The sequence below is a fragment of the Carassius gibelio genome, chromosome A21 (genome assembly GCF_023724105.1).
Source record: "Carassius gibelio isolate Cgi1373 ecotype wild population from Czech Republic chromosome A21, carGib1.2-hapl.c, whole genome shotgun sequence".
Classification (NCBI taxonomy): domain Eukaryota; kingdom Metazoa; phylum Chordata; class Actinopteri; order Cypriniformes; family Cyprinidae; genus Carassius; species Carassius gibelio.
Window position 1 is genome coordinate 3,560,675 of NC_068391.1, and position 19,954 is coordinate 3,580,628.

Here is a 19,954-nt window from a genome sequence, read left to right on the forward strand (position 1 = left end):
GAAATGGCTCCTGCATGCTGCTACAGAGCCAACAACAAACCATCTCTGTTTCTACAAAAACTCTCACACATGCTCGCTCTACGACACACACTCATTTGAATGACAATATTAATATCTCTGCATATGAAGAGAGTGCATTTACACAACAAATATGATAAATAACTCACATTTAGAGGTGCATGCATTCACTGGCAGTCTGTACTCGTTTCAGAAGGAAGGCGTAACGCTCTCTGTTTCTGTGTTTCTGTGTCAGGGTGTTATAGGAGCTCCTGGTCCTCCTGGTGTACCTGGATTGATTGTAAGTGAAATGGTTTACTTAAATTTATTTCAGAGACAAATTTGTGCCCAGAAGTGAACTAAATCTGATAAAACGAGCCATCCAGAGTTGTCCTTGAAAAATGCTTCATGCATCATGAATAAGGTTTTTGTGTGAATGTAAGGATTTACGCTCAGCTAGAGTGACCAGATCACCATAGGGAGAAAAACTGGAGCAGATCAGGGATGTAGAGCTTGAGATTATATACAGGTGGAATGCAATCTATATTTGTTTACAGTTTACAATTGTTTAAAAAAAATTTTATTAAGAATTTTTTAAAGAAATGAATTCCCTTATTCAGCAAGGATGCATTAAATTGTATCAGTAAATTCCCCAAAAATATAAAGCAGCACAACAGTTTTCAACATTGATAATAATCAGAAATGTTTTCTTGATCAGCAAATCAGCATATTAGAATGATTTCTGAAGATCATGTGAAACTGAATAATGGAGTAAGTTCAGGTTTGTCATCATAGGAATAAATTACATTTTAAAATATATTCAAGTAGAAAACAGTTATTTGAAATATAGTTTTTTTTTTTTTTACTGTATTTTTGATCAGATAAATGCATCCTTGGTAAGCTGAAGTGTATTTCAGAAACCACAAGCAATCAAATGAAAGTTTTAAATAATCTTCGGTATAAATCACATCTCACCTATAATATTGTCACTGATGTCAGATATGGTTTGTTAGAGTGGGTTTTTATCAGGATGTCTGGTCACCCTGTGGTCAGTGTTTCTGTTTTTGTAGTACAGCTGAAATCAGTTTGACCTGAACAGTATGATGTTTAAATAAGATCCACATTTGCTTTGACAAATGTTGATAGTATTTGTTCTTTCGGTTTGTACTTGGGTGAGTGCCGTGAGATCATGTGCTCCCTAAAGCCACTCTTAGAATGTTTTACTTCAATAAAACTCAGAATATTTATCAGATGAAGTTTTATAAGTAAGATCCTTTTCAAACTGGACATTTAAAAGCACATGCAGCACTCATTCCCGTCTCTTCTCCAGGGTGATATGGGCCCTGTCGGCATAATGGGTTTGCCAGGACCAGATGGACTGAAAGTAAGTCATGCACATATGTACCCAACACATATCTCCATCACTCACAGCCACTTTAGCGTATATGTTTGTGTGTGTGTGTGTGTTCCAGGGCGTCCCAGGGAACATGGGCGAGCCCGGACTGAAAGGTGATAAGGTGATCTGAATACTCTGTTATTGGTCTGTTTTACAGCAGCATGCGATGGAAATTCTCTCTTCCCATTGGCCACCCTGTGTTGCACATGTTTTAAAAGCTCCAGTGTTAGGTAGCATGTAGTCAAAGAGATTTTATTTGGTTAGTCAGACAAATATAAGAAATTTGGGTAGAGTTCTATTTAAGGTACAAACACCAACAGCTTTTCTCTGTTAGTCTGTGTTAGTTAAACAGCTTTAAGGCATAATGTTGATTATAATGGTGAATAATGTTGTTAATAAATAAATACATTTATAATTAATAAACTTTTTTGTTTGTTTATTTATTTTTTAATGCAAAATATGTTAAATTCTATTGACAGCTTTTATGACATTATATTACAATTTTTTTTTTATTATTTAATTATTTATTTATTTTCAGTCAATATTTTTATTAAATAAATGCACATACATTGGAAGTCTAATGATATTATGATATATTATTGATTATTATGGTCAGTGATTTTGATTTTTAATAAATACACTTAAAGAAAATGTATTTTCAAATAAATAATAATATCAAAAATAAATGCACAGACATTGGAAGTCTATAGGAAGCATTAAAAGTGGAAATGTAAAGCTTGCATTTTTCACTTGCCCTAACTTAACCATCATGCTTCGTCACTTTCTCTGGTCTCTTTTCTGACTCACAACTTGTTTCTCACTTTTTTTCTCTTGAACTTTTTCTCTCTCAGGGTGATGTCGGGTTTCCCGGAGAGCAAGGGGAAACTGGGTTCCCAGGAGACAAGGTATACCTTTCATTTCCTGTCAAATACACATTGGCACACCGGGACGTCCAGTCGTCTGATGTTTTGATTAGATCTGACTTTCTAATTGCCCCAATGTTAGAGCTTTCATAGACAGCTACACAAGCACTCATGCTCTTGAAGGAGCGTTTGTGCTAATATAATTAATATATAATGGTGTGCATTTATATATATTTGTTTCAGGGTGTGCAGGGTTTGCCAGGCTTACCAGGACCTCGTGGAAAACCAGGACCCCAGGTTTGTTTCTTATGTGTTTTGTATTGAATAGCTCACTCAGACTGAAAGTTCTGTCATCATTTAATCTGCTCTTTTACACATTGTTCCATGGAAGTGTATGACTCACCTAGTTCTGTGTAACACAAAAGCAAAAATTCGGCAGAATTGTATCAGTGGCCTTTTTCTGTGTAATTAGCTCCCATGAGGACTGATGTTTTCTAGCTTCAAAAAAAGACTAAAAAGCAGTCTGTCGTTTTCCTTGTTACTTGTGCGCTGTTTTCAAAGTCACTATTTTCTTCTGAGCTCGTATAGAATCACACATGTAGGAGGAGCAGTGCGGTGCTGTTTACATCCTTTTTGAAGCATGACAGCCTCATTCTTCATTCAAATGTAATTGCATGTGAAAGAGCAACTTTACATTTATTCGAAAAAATATTTTTATGTTATGGAAGTTGTATTTGGGAAATCTGCAAATGAAAACTGCTGAATTGTTTGTCAGCTTTCTATGATGTTCATAGTGGGTTTTTTAGTTTGCAATTTTGAAAATGTATACTGTAAATGCGTGTTTTTAATACGGGTTTAAAGGCTTTAAAGTTGCACTGATAATGCATTGCATGGTTTTTAACTTCAAACTCACAACCTGTCATTTTGTTGCTAAATATATGTATTTTTTTATTTTTTGCTTCCTGGAATAGCATAAAGAAGATAAATCTTTCCTTTAAAATAATATATATTTTTACCCATAATCATGTATTAAAAAGCTAAATAAAATCCATACAAACTTACGAAAGTGTCATAGAATAACCTTAAATTAATTACAAATTCCAGGATTAACTTTCTTATATGCACAAAATATTAACATTATAACAAAACATTACATATAACACTCCTTGCATCATTTATCTGAGAACACATGCATGTTTTATGTCAGAAATTGTCCAATCATCAACAGTGTATGGGGATCCAGAGTACAATATCTAAGTTTAGTGTAAAATCTCATGATCTGAAGGTTCAGTTTTTTTGATTATGTGTGTATTTGTGTGTTTTGAAGGGCAAGACAGGAGAACGAGGGCCCAGTGGATTAGCAGGCCCTCCAGGACCCGAGGTATGAATCAACATGTACCACATAACTATAAAACACTGATGATTGCACCAGTTTGTTCTATTGGTGATGTCATCTAATACAACTGATGCTGATTGGCTGATGTTCACATTGAGGTACGGTTAATCCTTCACAGGGTTTTCCTGGCGACATCGGAAAACCTGGACTCAATGGACCCGAGGGCCCAAAGGTGTGATATTTATAAGGACAAACAAGTGTTTTTAATATTTGTACACATATATTTGCAACTTCATGCTGTTGACAAATGTTTTCTTCATAGGGTAAGCTTGGAGACAGAGGTCTACCTGGACCTCGTGGAGCGGCTGGACGAGAGGTGTGTGTGTTTTTGATAAGCTATAAACGTCTTGTGAGAATGCAATGAGTTAATATTGATTTTCATTTGTAGGGTGATGAGGGTCCTGTCGGACCACCTGGGCCAATAGGACTCGAGGTGAGTTGTGAATCTGCATATGAAATCACGCTGTTTTTTGCTGGTTGTTTGCTGGCTAGTGTGATTTATGTTTTTATGTTTTATGTATATCGGAAATGTGTGATTTTGATGTTGTATTAGAGGCTTTAAAGTTGCAGCGATGATGGTATTGCATCTGTTAATTTTAGACTGTTGCAAAAGTACATTTTTGGGTGAATGGCTGTAAAAAAAAAAATCTATAAATTCTCTTTATGCAAAATGAAATGTATTTTTCTCTTTCTGGTGCAGTCAGTCGTCATCTTTCATCTTATAACAAATCTTTTATAAAAGGTTTTTTGTTTGCATTTTTTTATGTATATTGGAAATGTATGGTTTTGTTTATTGTAGAGGCCTTAAAGTTCCATTGATGATGGTATTGCCTTTGTTAATTTAAAGCTGTAAATCTACAAAAAAAATTTTTTTTTTTTGAAGTGACCCTATTACAAATATGTTCATTTTTATGCAAAATAATTTTTTTTATGATTTGTGGTTGAAAAAATGACCAAGAGTCCAATTTAATGTTCTGTTTGAGTAAAATAAAATGTGCATTCACTGACGGACCACAAGGTGGCGCAATGTGAGATTTCAAGTTTGAATAGCTTTAATTATGTTCAATATATCAATGAATTATAGATGCTGGGAATTTCTTTTGTAAAAGACAAAAGGAATGAATTAATCCAGCATCATAAATCAGGGCGCTCAGAATCTGCTGCGATCGCCTCTGTATTACATAACATTCCCGCTCTGTCTCTGTTTTTCCTCTTTTCTTTTCTTTCTTAATTTAACCAAACTCAGTGCTTCTCTGGCACAAACTCAGAACATTTCTGTATGTTCGCCATAATTCTGTCCTCAGACAGGTATCTGTTTTCCTCATCTCTCTCTGTGTCTCTGTTGTGCGGTCAGTAATTGGAGAAGTCTTGGTGAAACTTTCAGTATGTTCTTGTTTGGGCTCTGATCGTAGAAATATTCATTATTTTCCAAGATTTAAGACAAAGCGTTATTATTAAACACAACATTGGCTTTAGAAATGTCTGGAAGTAAATTGAACAATAATTCAATCCAGTTAAATAATGTATTATATATGATATTTTCTGTGTAGCAATAAATAATATTCTAAAATAAGTAAGTGGTTACAGTTATTAATTAGATTATACAATGCATTATAGGTTTATTCTAAGGCAAAATGAATGCATTATATATAAAGGTTTTAAGCAAGGTTTTACTATTATTTACTTAAATGTCTTACTTTTTTATTGTATTTATTATTGATTTTTAGTCATTTTTTTAAAGCACATTTTAATTACCACTCTGCATGAAATAATAATTTCATAGTAATTCATTATATATTTTCATTAAAAAGTTAAAATGCATTATATTTCCACATTTCTTTTTACTTATGAAACTGGTTGTTTGTTGTGTGTTTAAATGCATTAAATTTTTTGTGTAACAATAAATAAGTATTATAATGTATTATAAATGTATTATAATTAGACCAAAACAATGCATTGCACGGTGCATTACAAAGCATAATTAATGCATTAAAATAATTTTATAATGCATTATATCTAAAGGCTTGAAGTAAAGGGTTACCATTTTTTATAGTTTTTTTATTACTACTTTTAATCATTTTGTAAAGCACTTTTTAATTACAAAGTATTAGTATGAAATGTTCTACATATATAATATATAATATATAGATTTGAGATCCGATGGTGTTCTCATTACACAAAAGCTTCTTTCTATTTATGCCAAATGCAGTTTCTTTTTTTTCTTTCTGAAAGTGTTTACATGTACAGTCTAGTCTCTCATCATTATTTGTCTCTTTTCTGTCTGTGTTGTTTTTTCAGGGTCTGATGGGCAGTCAGGGTTTCCCTGGGGCTGCTGGACCTGAAGGGGACAAAGTGAGAACATAAGCAGAATATAAACACACACAAATCTCCTCCACACACACGGTCACTCAAACACTCTCTGATGTCTTTCAGGGCGAGCAGGGTGTCACAGGAAAGGCTGGACCCATGGGTGAGAGGGTGAGTACGCAGACAGAGTTATGAGCTTTAACCACACTTTGACCCTCACACTGATGATGTTGTGTTTGTAGGGTCTTGTTGGCTTCATCGGTCCTGCAGGGGAGACTGGACTCGCTGGAGAGAAGGTAAGACACACCTGAGAGTAGCAAGATTTGAAGATCATGTGACACTGAAGACTAGAGGAATGATGCTGAAAATACATCTTTGATCACAGGAATAAATTAAATTTTACAATATATATAAATAGAAAACAGTTATTTTAAATTGTAATTATATTTCACAATATTACTGTTTTTTTTGATAAAAAAATAAATGCAGCCTTGGTGACCAGAAGAGACTTCTTTCAAAAACATAAAGAAATTATTTGAGCCGTAATGTAAATGTTCTGTTATGTGATATATTTAGGGTGATCGTGGAGAGGTGGGATTGCCCGGACCTCCAGGAGAGAAAGGATCTACGGTACGGCACGCATACAACAAAATACTGCACATAAATTCTCAGCGTGCACTTCCTCCCTTATTCTTGCAAATTACTAAACAGGAAGTTCAGCAGTCCATTATAGAAAAATGGCACACTTCCTTCCAGCTACTCAGCAAATGTCAAATGTTTGGACAAAAGGTTTTGGCAAAATGAATTATTCAGAATTTATTATTTAACTTGCAATCTGCAAAGGAGTAGAAAAATTGGAAATCAGGATTAGGCGTAAAATAATGTCTTCAGAATCATTCATGCTTGTGAAAATTGTCAAAAGTGAACAAATAGTTGTTATCTGTTCAGATGACAGGAACCGCATCTGTGTATCAGTTTTCTGCTGACCTTACAAATGCTATAGAAAATATAATCTCTAAATCATTTGTAATATTTTATACAGTACAAAATAAAATCTAATATTTTGAAATGCATTTTATAATATGTTTTACATGTTTCCCATCACTTACAGGGGCACCCAGGAACCCCTGGAGAGAGCGGCCCACCAGGACCACCAGGCAGTCCAGTGAGTCGACAGCAGATACTTCAAATAGTTTGGATGTCAGAAGGAAGCTGATGGTTGTATCCTGGGCTTCACCTGCTGTCGTTAGATCACCGTGCTGTCGCTCGGCTGTCAGACACCTCTGTGTAACGTTCTGTGCTTACAGTTTAGACGGACCAAACAAACACACACTTTTATAAGCAGTGAGAGAGACAGGAGCCTGTCTGCCTGACATTAATCACAATATTGCACATGTAAATGGTCTCTTTTTTATTTTATAGGGCCAACCGGGATCACGTGGACCTATCGGCATGAGAGGACCTAAAGGAAGACGGGTAAGTCATTTGGGCATCAGAAGTGTGTAAGCATGTGGAATTTAGCTTTTATCTTTAGTAAAAGAGGACAGGGACTGAACCAGGGGCTTTTTGATTACCAACCACCACACAGAACCATTTCTGTTATAATTACTTGAACTGGTAGGTTAGTTGGTTAAATAGTTAGTAGACTGAATAGAAAGACATGCACTAAAATTCCTAGTTAAAGGGTTAGTTAACCCAAAAATGAAAATTAGCCTGTAAATGACTCACCCTCGAGTCATCCTAGGTGTAGATGACTTTCTTCTTTCAGACGAATACAGTCGGAGTTATATAAAAAATGGTCTGTGATCTTTCAAGCTGTTTAATGGCACTCGGCAGGTATTGCAGTGCATCTGTCCAAAAGAAGTGAAATAAAAAGTGTTTGGGTGAACTAACCCTTTAAGTTATCTGATTTCTTTAAATAGTATTTTAGTTAGTAAAACTGGTAGTTAGTCGTCCAGTAAATCGATTTAATTTAATTTAATTTAATTTAATTTAATTTAATTTAATTTAATTTAATTTAATTTAATTTAATTTAATTTAATTTAATTTAATTTAATTTAATTTAATTTAATTTAATTTAAAGTTTATTTTAAGTTAAATAGTCCAAAAGATAGAGTCTTAGTTAATTAGTTAGACCATCTGATAGATCTTTATTAGTTAGTTAATCTGATAAATAAATTATTCTTAGTTAAACTGGTGGATTAGTTATTAGTTAGCAATTATTTATCAAATAGATAAAGTTTGTTATTTCAAATGTATACACGTGGTAAGTGCACTCATAATATGAGCAACACATTTTTGCCTTGTCATGGCGAGTGCATGTCATGAGATTATCAATAGCAGACGAAACGGGAATGTCATGTGATCGGCCCCTTAGTCAGTTACACTGACAGGCATGTTAGTCATTTGATAGATTCTTTGTTAGTTAATCTGATAGGCTAGTTAGTCGTGCGATAGATAGATTATTTAGAACTAGTTATTTAGTCAGGTAGTTAGTTAAACTGGTAGACTAGTCAAATATATAGATCACACATGGGAAATGTTTTCCATTAACAGACAGAATCAACATGAATTACCGGAGTGAAGACTGAGCAGACGGATGCAAAGGAAACAAACTTAGGAGAGTCTCTGTGCCGCTGTCTGGTCTTAGTTAGAGTCTGTAAATCAAGTTGTTTTCTTGATGATTCGGTGATTCAGTGGTAATGATTTAACCCCGTTTTTTGTTTCCTGCCTTCGTCACTGAGAAGCTGAACGGGCCAAAACAGCATAGAGTGAATGTGATGCACTGACAATGACTGAAGAGTCATTATATATCAATGTCTTTATTTAAAACAGATGGAAATATATCTTTCAAAAAACACTTCATACAGGTAAAGGTGAAACTGTAACCAATTCTTTAGTGGTAGAAAAATGCATTATTTATTAGGCATGCATTATGTATAATATTTTGTGTTGTTTTGTTTTAGTTTTTATGCCCTCTTGCAACTTTTCAGTGGTATTTGCAAAAGAAAGTATTACTATTACTGTAGATATCTGAACAAAATCCTAACTCCTTTATTTAAATAAAGTCCCATAGACTTAACTTAAGACTCTCTGAAGGCTAGGCCTGTGATTCTGACCTATTTTCTTGTATATTTAGTGTTCAAGTTCTGTTTAATGTCCTAATGTCCTCAATAGAAAGACATGCACTAAAATTCCTAGTGACTGGATGTTTCTCTGTATTTGAAGCACACAAATGAAACCTGATTTACTCTGGTTAGATAACAACATGTGGTACATGCAGAAAGACATCATTGTGGCACTAATAGGTGCTGAGAAGTAATGAGCCACTTTATTTTCTCTGGTTTATGGATGTATAATGGGATGGCCAGAATATTAATAACAGTAGTAACCCATATGACGTATTACACATATTTTACTGAGTGCCTTCAGCTCCTCCAGTGTGTGTCAAACAGAGAGTGTGTGCCAGCTGGAAGAGACTGTGATGATATTGTTTCAACAGTCTGATGATTTTTGGCTGGATGCACACACCATAAATTAGTGTTATTATCAGCGTACACACGCATTCTTTGAGAGGGAGCGAACGAGTGTCTGGTCTTTTGATGAAGTCCTTGTGTTCAGATCTCTTCAGATTTCATAGGTGAGCCAAACCGCTGTTTGTGATAGCGAATATTTGTGTGCAACATAGTTCTGTGTCATGCTTAGACCCTCAAGAGCCTCTTAAACGTTGACCTACATGCACAACCCCAAATATCCCAACATATCCCACAAATCCTAAATCTACAGTATAGCTCCCCCTAGTGTTTGAGGATATACTTCCGGATTTAAAGTGCGTGTTTGCATTCTGCCACACGAGTCATTTTTGCAGTACAGGGGAACGTCAAACATGCTGGTTGGGATGTCACAAGATGGCTTAGATCATGAATATTATATAGATTATGCTCAAGTTTTAAAATGATAATTTATTATTTAAAGAAATAGGCATGTAAGTAATACAATGATTCAATGAGTATATCCAAGTGCAATTTCTTTACGATAACACTCAGTGTCATTTTAGTATCATTTATATACTATAGTATTTATTAATAATTTCTGTAAACTTTTATTTTTTAAGTTTAGTTTTAATAATTTTGTGCTTTTGTTATTTTTTATTTGAGTTTTAGTTTTAGTCATTTTAGTACGGTAACATTTTAAAAATTTGTTTTTTCATCTAATATTAATATTTTATATTATTTCAGCTTTATTTAATTTGACACAAGCAATTTTTAATAGTTTTGGTTTTAGTTTAACAATTACAACAATAGAACTATAACAAGTCGAAATCTAAAATGCTAACGAATTAAAACATTTCATCAGGTTTTGGCAAGCGCAAGGTTGGGGGTTTGAATCCCAGGGAACGCATTTTAGGAAAAATTGTTAGCCTAAATGCAATGTAAGTTGCTTTGGCTAAATGCATACATTTAATTTAATTTAATTTGACTGCCAAAGTTCACAAGAGCTCAGGGTTTTTGTGTGTCCTTTTATGTACTGATTAGCGCCTCTGTTTTAGGGTCCTAGAGGTCCGGACGGTATGCCAGGCGAACTCGGCTCGGAGGGCAAAAAGGTAAAGGCCACTGTCCTTCAGAGCTCACCTAGTGACCAAAAATAAATGCTGTACACGTTTGAATTCATGTCTCCTCACAGGGTCTTGATGGTCCTCCAGGAAAGATTGGTCTCTCGGGACAAGCGGTAAAAACAGTTTTCATATTCTCTGTGTGATTGTGTTTCTACAGTAACTGCTGCCGTGTCTCTCTGATCTTTTCTATCGTAACAGTCTCTGTCTGTCCAATCACTGCAGGGCAAGATCGGGGAGCCTGGGGAGGCGGGGCCAAAGGGATTCCCGGTTAGTTTCCCTATTGAAATGTACATACTGTATTGTATACTGCATATTTTTAGGACTGTTCCTTAAAAATGTAAGTAATAATTTATGTTAAATGTAGAGCACATGCCATAGATACAATGCAGCTCAATTTGTGTCACAGGACAAAAAAACTGAACAATAAATTACAAAGTAATTATTAAACAAATTTTATTTTAACAATACTCTTTTTTTAAATGTTAGTTTATGATTTATCATCAAATTAATCATTGATTTATTTACTTGTTCTGTAGGGCATTCCAGGGCCATCCGGGGCTACAGGAGACAAAGGAATCGCAGGGGAGCCAGTGAGTGATGCTTTATTTCTGTTCTACACACAGAAACATTTTCCAATGTCTTCTTATGTAAACTGAGAGCTGGAAATCTACTTTACGTCCTCTGGGTGTTGAGCAACTCCAGAAGATGTGTTTTGAGCACTGTGTATTTCTGTCTTGTTCAGCCCTGAAATATATAGAATAATGTGATTTTCATGACCGAGTCATGACTCTTCTTGGCATTCAGTTGTCATATGTCGTTTGTTAAATGTTTGTTATTATGTAGCTGTAAAATGTAAGTAAGATTTGCCTAAATTTTGTCATGCACACACACATCTGCTTCACAGTTTAAGAATTTGGCTTCAGATAATGGGAGATTGTAATGTTGAAATGTGTATGTATTGTTGATAAATGATTTGTTTGTTTGGGACCAGGGACTTCCAGGGCCCCCAGGAACACTTGGGCCTACCGGAAATCCAGGGCCAAAGGTAATAAACTCCACACATACACAAACACACACCCAGGTTTTCTGCTGCTTCTGTCTGTTTAGGTTCCCTTGATTGTGAATGATACTGAGATTAAAATGATTTCCCTGTTTTATCCTGTTTACTCCTCTTTTCATTCTTTTTCATTAATTTTAAGCCATTTATCGATCTGTTCTGAAAACAAAAGACACATGAAATACCGTATTTTCCGGACTATAAGTCACACTTTTTTCATAGTTTGGCTGGTCCTGCGACTTATAGTCAGGTGCGACTTATTTATCAAAATTAGTTTGACATGAACCAAGAGAAATGATCCAAGAGAAAACATTATCGTCTACAACCGTGAGAGGGCGCTCTATGCTGCTTAGTGCTCCTGTAGTCTACACTGAAAACATAGAGCGCCCTCTAGCAGCTGTAGACGGTAATGTTTTCTCTTGGTTCTTGGTTGTAAATAAATGAGACTTATAGTCCAGTGCGACTTATATGTTTTTTTTCCTCATGACGTATTTTTGGACTGGTGTGACTTATACTCAGGTGCGAAAAATACGGTAAAAAAAAAAAAGGGTGCTATCTCTTTCTCTCAGGGCCCTGCGGGAAAAGTTGGCGATCCTGGACTTCCAGGAGAACCTGGAGAAAAGGTGGGGAAAGTGCTGGCTCTTTACACTTTGGAGTCTTGTTACCTTAAAAGCATTAGATGCATAAATCCAGTGTCCAAAACGGACAGCATTTATTTGAAACAGAATTCTCATATAATATTATAAATGTCATCACTCTCAGTTTGAAAAAAGTATTAATTTTCCAAACTTTTGAATGTTAGCATATCAGGGTTTACACAAAAATATAAATCAGTAAAAACTCTTTTCAACATTAATAATAATCAGAAATGTTTCTTGAGCAGCAAAGCAGCATATCAGAATGATTTCATCTGATGAATGATAACTAGTTAAGTGTTTAAATGATTAACTAACTTCGCTGTTGGAGTCTGGGCTTAGTTATTGTTTATTTATTTTTAAATGACATGAGACTTTGTGATTTCCGTCACTTGCCATACTTCATAGTCATTTTATAATAAATCCAAAAGTAAGAAGTGAGAAAACTAGGGAGTTGAAATGGCAACTGAGCAAATGGGTGATCCTCTGCTGCCATCTACTGGATATAATGGTCATTTCACGTCATTTTCATTTGAAGTGTTTGTTTTCCATCAAGATGCAATGTCTTCTTCATGAATAAAAGTCAACATTTAAAGTGAATTTTGGCAGAATTAGAAAATAATAAAATATTTTTTTTACAAATATAGAGATTTTTTTTTTGGGGGGGGGGGGGGGTCCCTATTAATCATTCCATACTTTTGACTGGTTAGTGTGTATATTATTTATATATGCTTATTTATTATGCTTATTTTTTTATTGTCTATTTTATGTGTATTGAACTAAATAGAAAATAACGAATAAAGGTTTTTAAACCACGTCAGATGTTCTTAATTTTAGCAGCAGGGGTTTGGAAAAGTTCCATACAACACTATTAAATAAATCGAAAATAACAGCCCATATGACATTTAGTTTGACTACTGGAGATTGCTAATCAGCAATTTCCTCCTTTTCCTGTCCATTTGTTGGGGAAAACACTACATTTTTAAGAGCTGTAGGCTCTATTTTTTACTCTATTCATGAAAAGAGCCTGAAATTAGTGTTAACCCATTTCCCATGATTTTCTTGCTTGAGGTGCTATTATGCTGCGCTAAATAACTGTTGCTAAATTCTCTTTTTGTTGGCAGTTCAAGGCCCCATTGAGTTTCTGTAATGAGTAACACAGTGCATGTGTCGCAATCGCACTCTGAAGAGGAACCATATGACTTTATTAGTATTGTTAAAGTAAGATAATGTCCGCCTGCGCTTGGCAGACCCAGATGTGCTGTCACACATCATTGGTTATAATTGATGTTTGCCTGACTCGACTTATGTTGTTAAATAAAAAGAATGTGAACTTGTAATAAAGAATAAACCAACCTGTGTGTTTGGACTCTTATTATGTTTTTTTATTGCTTTTGCAGGGGTCACTTGGGCCTGCGGGGAACGCTGGGGCAACAGGACTGCTCGGAACAAGGGTGTGTGTTCAGTACGTCTGTGAAACATTGATCTGATGTGTATGAATGCACAAAAACAACACTCATTTTATCATGTTTTTATTTGTTTGATACAGGGAGATCCAGGTTTAGAGGGAGAGGCTGGTCCGGCTGGCCCTGATGGTGCCAAGGTAATAAAATGTTCATAAGTATTCAAAAATACATGATTTAAACCTCTTAAATAATTGAAAGAACACACAAAAAACATTTTGTACAGGGTGAAAAAGGCGACATGGGTGGAGAGGGCGAGCAGGGTGTCAGAGGTGACCCGGGAATCAAGGGGAAAGAAGGGGCTCCAGGCGACCCTGGGCTTACTGGCGTCAGAGTGAGTGATGCAGGAGTGCACAAACAATATCACACTCAGATTTTACTTTATACTTCAAAACATGTACTGCATACAAGGCTTTCAGTTAGTAAATAAACGAGAGTAGTAATTATGGGGAGTTTGGGGTTGTCCCATAATAAAGGCATGTATATATTTATATATCAGCTTTGGATTCTGATCAGGAAAAACATTTTTTTTTATATTACATATGTCATCTATCACAAAAAACTGGTGCTTTGTAGAATTTTTTTTGACAGATCTTAACAATTATACCCTAAACATGACCTACAAAACTTTAACCCCTCAAAAAATTACTTAATGGGAAAAAGTTGTTGCTTTTGTTATTAATTATTATATATTTTTTATATATTTCTACTTCACTTTAATTTGTTTTTATTTTAGTTTTAGTAATTCAAGTAACCTTAACTTTGTGCTAAACTGTTTAGATTGCCTAATTTCTTTCTGGGACTTTTCCTGACTCTAACCCTTCCCTGAAAACTGCAGCTGTTAAGCCCCTTCTGAAAAAGAGCAATCTTGATAACACCATTCTGAGCAATTATAGACCAATATCTAATTTTTCTTTTATAGGGGAAATTATAGAAAAGGTCGTTTATTATCAATAGAAACAAATACTTAAACTCAAATGGATAGCTGGACAATTTTCAATCTGGTTTCCAACCGCATCACAGCAGAGAGACAGCACTCATTAAGATTATAAATGATATTTGCTTAAATTCTGATTCTGGCAAAATAGCAGTGCTGGTATTACTAGATCTCAGTGCTGTGTTTGACATACTTCTAATACTACTTAACATACTTCTACAGAGACCGGAAAACTGGGTCGGGCTTCTGGGATGGTACTCAAATGGTTCACGTCATACTTAGAAGGGAGAGGCTATTATGTGAGTCTAGGAGAGCATAAGTCTAAGTGTATGTCCATGACATGTGGAGTCCCACAAGGCTCAATTCTCACACCGCTCTTGTTTAGCCTGTATATGCTCCCACTAAGTCAAATAATGAGAAAGAACCATATTGCCTATCACAGCAATGCTGATGATACCCAGATTTACCTAGCCTTATCTCCAAATGAATACAGCCCCATTGACTCCCTCTGCCAATGCATTGATGAAATTAATAGTTGGATGTGCCAGAACTTTCTTCAGTTAAACAAGGAAAAAACTGAAGTCATTGCATTTGGAAACAAAGAATGCATACCTTGACTCTAGGGGCCAAACAACTAAAAATCAAGTCAGGAATCTTGGTGTGATTCTGGAGACAGACCTTAGTTTCAGTAGTCATGTCAAAGCAGTAACTAAATCAGCATACTATCATCTCAAAAGCATTGCAAGAATTAGACGTTTTGTTTCCAGACAAGGCTTGGAGAAACTAGTTAATGCCTTTATCACCAGCAGGGCGGACTATTGTAATGGGCTCCTCACCGGCCTTTCCAAAAAGACCATTAGACAGCTGCAGCTCATCCAGAACGCTGCTGCCAGGATTCTGACTAGAACCAGAAAATCTGAGCATATCACACCAGTCCTCAGGTCCTTACACTGGCTTCCAGTTACATTTAGGATTGATTTTAATGTACTTTTACTCGTTTACAATTCACTCAATGACATAGGACTGAAATACATAGCAGATATGTTCACTGAATATAAACCTAACAGACTAGGATCAAGTCAGTTAGAAATACCAAGGGTTCACACAAAACAAGGGGAATCTGCTTTTAGTTACTATGCCGCTCGCAGTTGATATCAGCTTCCAGAAGAGATCAGATGTGCTAAAATATTAGCCACTTTTAAATCTAGGCTCAAAACTCATCTGTTTAGCTGTGCATTTATTGAATGAGCACTGTGCAATGTCCGAACTGATTGCACTTTATTTTATTTAAAATCGTTTTCTTTTTTTAAATTTTTTAATTCTTTTTAAGTCAATTTTTTTATATTTTTTAAAATTTTTAGATTCCTTGTTTTATTTTTGTGATTTTTTTCATGATTATTTTACTTTCTTTTATGTAAAGCACTTTAAATTACCATTGTGTACGAAATGTGCTATATAAATAAACTTGCCTAATCTCAACTTTGTTTCAGTTAGCTTCCAAGGCAGGAGGTTCAATATTATAGTTTTTTTCTTATATATTATATTATATAGTAACTATTTGAATAGTTTTGTTATTTTAATTATAATATGTATTTTTTTGTGAAATGATGGTGGCGTTTTTGCATGTGTGTTTGAAGGGTCCTGAAGGAAAACCTGGCAAAATTGGCGAGAGAGGGAAGCCAGGGTTTAAGGTAAGGCATTCGAGTTTAAAATAGCAAGTTATTTAATTCTCTTAAATCAATTGTGCACAGTAACCATATTGACTGCACTTTCCCATTCCCTGCAGGGTGCCAAAGGTAACATCGGCCACCTGGGAGAGACAGGAATCATGGGAAAGATCGGACCAGTCGGAACCACTGGACCAAAGGGCTCTCGAGGAACCATCGGACATGTGGTAAACAGATACATCATCTTGTTAAGTCAGTTTTGTAGTATATCCATCTGACTTTTCTTTTGACCTGTACAAGAAACCTCTCTTTATGTCACTGTTGTTTCCATGCGATGTGTTAAATATTACAATAAAGTTGACATTGACTTTGACTTTCTCGCACTTTTACAGGGCGCTCCCGGGCGTATGGGGATGCAAGGGGATCCGGGCATATCAGGATATGAAGTGAGAGCAAGAAACACGTGCAAATAGCATCACACGATCGTATTAGCACATTAACAATTGTTCATTTCCACATCAGTGCACTGATTTATCAGCTCAAGTCTGCTAGTGCTTGAAAGCTCTTTCCTTCTCTACAGGGTCACAAGGGACCGCAAGGTCCAATAGGACCCCCGGGACCAAAGGGTGCAAAGGTTAACTATATTTATGACTCATTTTGTTCAGAAATTTTTATACATGTGACCTGCACAAATATGTCACCCTTCATGGGTGAATCTATGCTAGAAGTAGACCTAGAATACACAAAGATTAGCTTTAAAATACAAAGAGATTACCTTGTTAAATGAATATAACAGTGAAACCACATCATAATATGATCATATTTTTTTGTATTTGGCACACTAATATAGGCAAACAAACTACTCTCAGTCAGTTTTCTATAATCATCTGATGTTTTGCATTATGTGTTGTTCTAGGGTGAACAGGGGGATGATGGGAAGGTGGAGGGTCCTACTGGTCCTCCAGGACTCCAAGTGAGTCTCTTATCATCCTGTTTAAATCTGTCCGTGATTTTCTCTAATTTCATTAGCAGTATTTGCAGCTCAATGCAAGTGTCTGTGTATTTTCAGGGTCCAGTTGGAAAGCGAGGAGACAGGGGTGAACCCGGAGATCCAGGATACACGGTGAGATAAGAAAGCATACTGTCGTCTTAATGCATGTGAAGTGCATTAGCTGATTTGTTTATGTGACCATTTCCTATAATAGATAAACAGCGGCCAACTGAGATGCTTTAACGGCGGTTTTATATGCCAGTTGGCTTAACATAAAAAATATGTTATAGATCACATTAAGATTAAAACCATTTCAAGATGGTTTTGATTTAGTTTCCTTTCAAACTAAAATATCCGCCAGCAAAAATATGCTTTGAGTGGAGATGTATGTTTGAATTAGATTGTAGAACTTTGGATAGAGACTTTATAAAATATAAGGTCACACTTTATTTTAAGGTCCAATTCTCGATATTAACAAACCATTAACTACTACTTTGCCTAAATAAACTTCTAATTTGCCATTTATTAATAGCTAGTATAATAGTAGTTAAGTTTAGGTATTGAGTAGGACTGGGGATGTAGAATGTGGACATGCTGAATATGTGCTTTATAAATACTAATAAACAGCTAATAAAGTATTGATAGGTATGCTAATAAACAACTAGTTAATAGTGAAATTTGGTCCATATACTAAAGTATTACCAAATATAATTAGCAGTGTTTGCTAAGGAAAGCATCACTGTTATCATAAATATTGATCATACTTTAGGCGTTTATACAGATCGAATGGTGAGATTGAACAAACAACACTCTTCAGATTTTCTTCAGATTTTTTTTTAGTTGTCATTAATTGTTAATATATAAAAAATATACATTATTAATTTATTAGTTATTTTAGTTTTTGTTATATATAAATATGTGTGTGTATAAAATTCATATATAGTTTCATATATAGTTCTAGAAAATCAATTTAAATAATAATTCATACATTTTTGGCTTTGTAAAATTTTGAAATAAATAGTTTTTTGTATTTTATATGAAGCTCAGTTAAAGTACATCGTATAATGAAAATGTTATTAATGGTGTTAGTTTTAGTTATTAACTATAATAATACTGGTTTGTATGTGCAGGGTCAGCAAGCTGTTGATGGTTTTCGAGGCAAACCTGGTGCTCCTGGTCTACCTGTGCGTATACAGTAATAATATGATTATCAGATCATGATTACAGACACACCTGCACTCAAATACGCACACAAACACAATTTTGTTTATTTCTTTTAATGCATTTTTAGGGTGATCCTGGTCCTCGTGGGATACAAGGCCCTAAAGGATCCAAAGGAGAACGGGTAACTCTATGATTGCAGCTTATATGCGTGTTAGCATGTGTTTTATCTTTTGCAGGAGTTCAGATTTCATTACTTATGTTTTGGAATGGCAGCCATAAACAACATGTGGTTGTGTCTTATCACATACTTCAGCAAAATGGGTTAGATGTATGTGTATGTTCATGCTGTATACGATTACTTCTGTTCCTATGGTTTTCATCTTGGCATTACTTCTTTTACTCACATTTTGTTATTCTCTGTGTCTTTCTCTGTGCCTCAAAGGGTCAGAAGGGTAAACAGGGTCAGCAGGGAGAGCGCGGCAGCCGAGGCTCACCGGTAAGAGGACACAACGCTTTCATTTCAGTCTTATTTCAACTTAAATTTCAAAGAAATGATCACTGCCAAAGTCATGGGTTTAGTTCCCAATCAGCACACAGATGCAGATAAAGTGACTTGAATGGACAGTAAGTGGAAGTCACTTTGTATAAAAGCATCTGCCAAATGAAAAAAATTACAATGCTGCATGAAAATTAAGACCCGCCCCCCCCATCCCCATTCTCATCATTAATAATTTTGTTTTAATAAAATCAGCACTGAAAAGGCATGCTATATGCAAAACACTACTGAGATGTATAATAACAATTGTACTTAAAAAATGTATATATGAATAATCTACAGTAGTAATCTATTATTACAGTATTTAAAGGGATGAGGGAAATATCTTAATGCAATATAATACATATATTATATAATATATATATTAAACAAATAATTTGTATATTATTTACATATTATATAATTATTTACATATGCATTATATAATACTTTATTTTTATATAATAATGACCCCAATTTTTTTTGACTGTTTTTGTGAAATTCAACCAGCATTATCCTTCATAACTAGTACATTTGCTTAAGCTTTTCCCTGTCTTCCTTAATTACTGTTTTCTCTCATCAGGGTGTTGTTGGGTTACCCGGCCCGAGGGGCACCGTGGGTCGAGAAGGACAGGAGGGCGTTCCTGGCATGGATGGGATCCCAGGGAAAGATGGAAGCAGAGGAATACCAGTAAGAATTCATCATCAGACCTGGGATTTCTGATGTGTGATCTGTTATCAAGTTCATTACATGCATCTTTCTCTTTCTCTTTCTTGTAGGGTGATCAGGGAGATGATGGAGAGTTTGGTTTGCCTGGTAAACCTGGGGCACCTGGAAAAGTTGGCGTTATCGGTTTACCAGGCCCACAGGGATCATTTGGTCCAAAGGTCAGAGGATAATTTTTTTTTTTACCACGATTATCAATAATTT

General features: G+C 35.2%; 1 protein-coding gene across 1 annotated transcript in view; it reads left to right on the plus strand.

Moving 5' to 3' along the window:
• The window catches only part of LOC127941289 (collagen alpha-1(XXVII) chain A), a 56,259-nt gene that overhangs the window by 28,375 nt on the left and 7,930 nt on the right, over window positions 1-19,954 (plus strand). Inside the window, exons 14-48 of the mRNA XM_052536209.1 lie at window positions 254-298; window positions 1,328-1,381; window positions 1,470-1,514; window positions 2,245-2,298; window positions 2,500-2,553; window positions 3,584-3,637; window positions 3,771-3,824; window positions 3,915-3,968; window positions 4,041-4,085; window positions 5,951-6,004; window positions 6,086-6,130; window positions 6,202-6,255; window positions 6,536-6,589; window positions 7,071-7,124; window positions 7,382-7,435; window positions 10,509-10,562; window positions 10,643-10,687; window positions 10,797-10,841; window positions 11,111-11,164; window positions 11,566-11,619; window positions 12,201-12,254; window positions 13,667-13,720; window positions 13,816-13,869; window positions 13,956-14,063; window positions 16,304-16,357; window positions 16,453-16,560; window positions 16,726-16,779; window positions 16,914-16,967; window positions 17,250-17,306; window positions 17,403-17,456; window positions 18,455-18,508; window positions 18,616-18,669; window positions 18,931-18,984; window positions 19,607-19,714; window positions 19,804-19,911. Coding sequence (XP_052392169.1) covers window positions 254-298; window positions 1,328-1,381; window positions 1,470-1,514; window positions 2,245-2,298; window positions 2,500-2,553; window positions 3,584-3,637; window positions 3,771-3,824; window positions 3,915-3,968; window positions 4,041-4,085; window positions 5,951-6,004; window positions 6,086-6,130; window positions 6,202-6,255; window positions 6,536-6,589; window positions 7,071-7,124; window positions 7,382-7,435; window positions 10,509-10,562; window positions 10,643-10,687; window positions 10,797-10,841; window positions 11,111-11,164; window positions 11,566-11,619; window positions 12,201-12,254; window positions 13,667-13,720; window positions 13,816-13,869; window positions 13,956-14,063; window positions 16,304-16,357; window positions 16,453-16,560; window positions 16,726-16,779; window positions 16,914-16,967; window positions 17,250-17,306; window positions 17,403-17,456; window positions 18,455-18,508; window positions 18,616-18,669; window positions 18,931-18,984; window positions 19,607-19,714; window positions 19,804-19,911 — 2,055 coding nt within the window. The remainder of the gene's footprint in view (window positions 1-253; window positions 299-1,327; window positions 1,382-1,469; window positions 1,515-2,244; window positions 2,299-2,499; window positions 2,554-3,583; window positions 3,638-3,770; window positions 3,825-3,914; window positions 3,969-4,040; window positions 4,086-5,950; window positions 6,005-6,085; window positions 6,131-6,201; window positions 6,256-6,535; window positions 6,590-7,070; window positions 7,125-7,381; window positions 7,436-10,508; window positions 10,563-10,642; window positions 10,688-10,796; window positions 10,842-11,110; window positions 11,165-11,565; window positions 11,620-12,200; window positions 12,255-13,666; window positions 13,721-13,815; window positions 13,870-13,955; window positions 14,064-16,303; window positions 16,358-16,452; window positions 16,561-16,725; window positions 16,780-16,913; window positions 16,968-17,249; window positions 17,307-17,402; window positions 17,457-18,454; window positions 18,509-18,615; window positions 18,670-18,930; window positions 18,985-19,606; window positions 19,715-19,803; window positions 19,912-19,954) is intronic.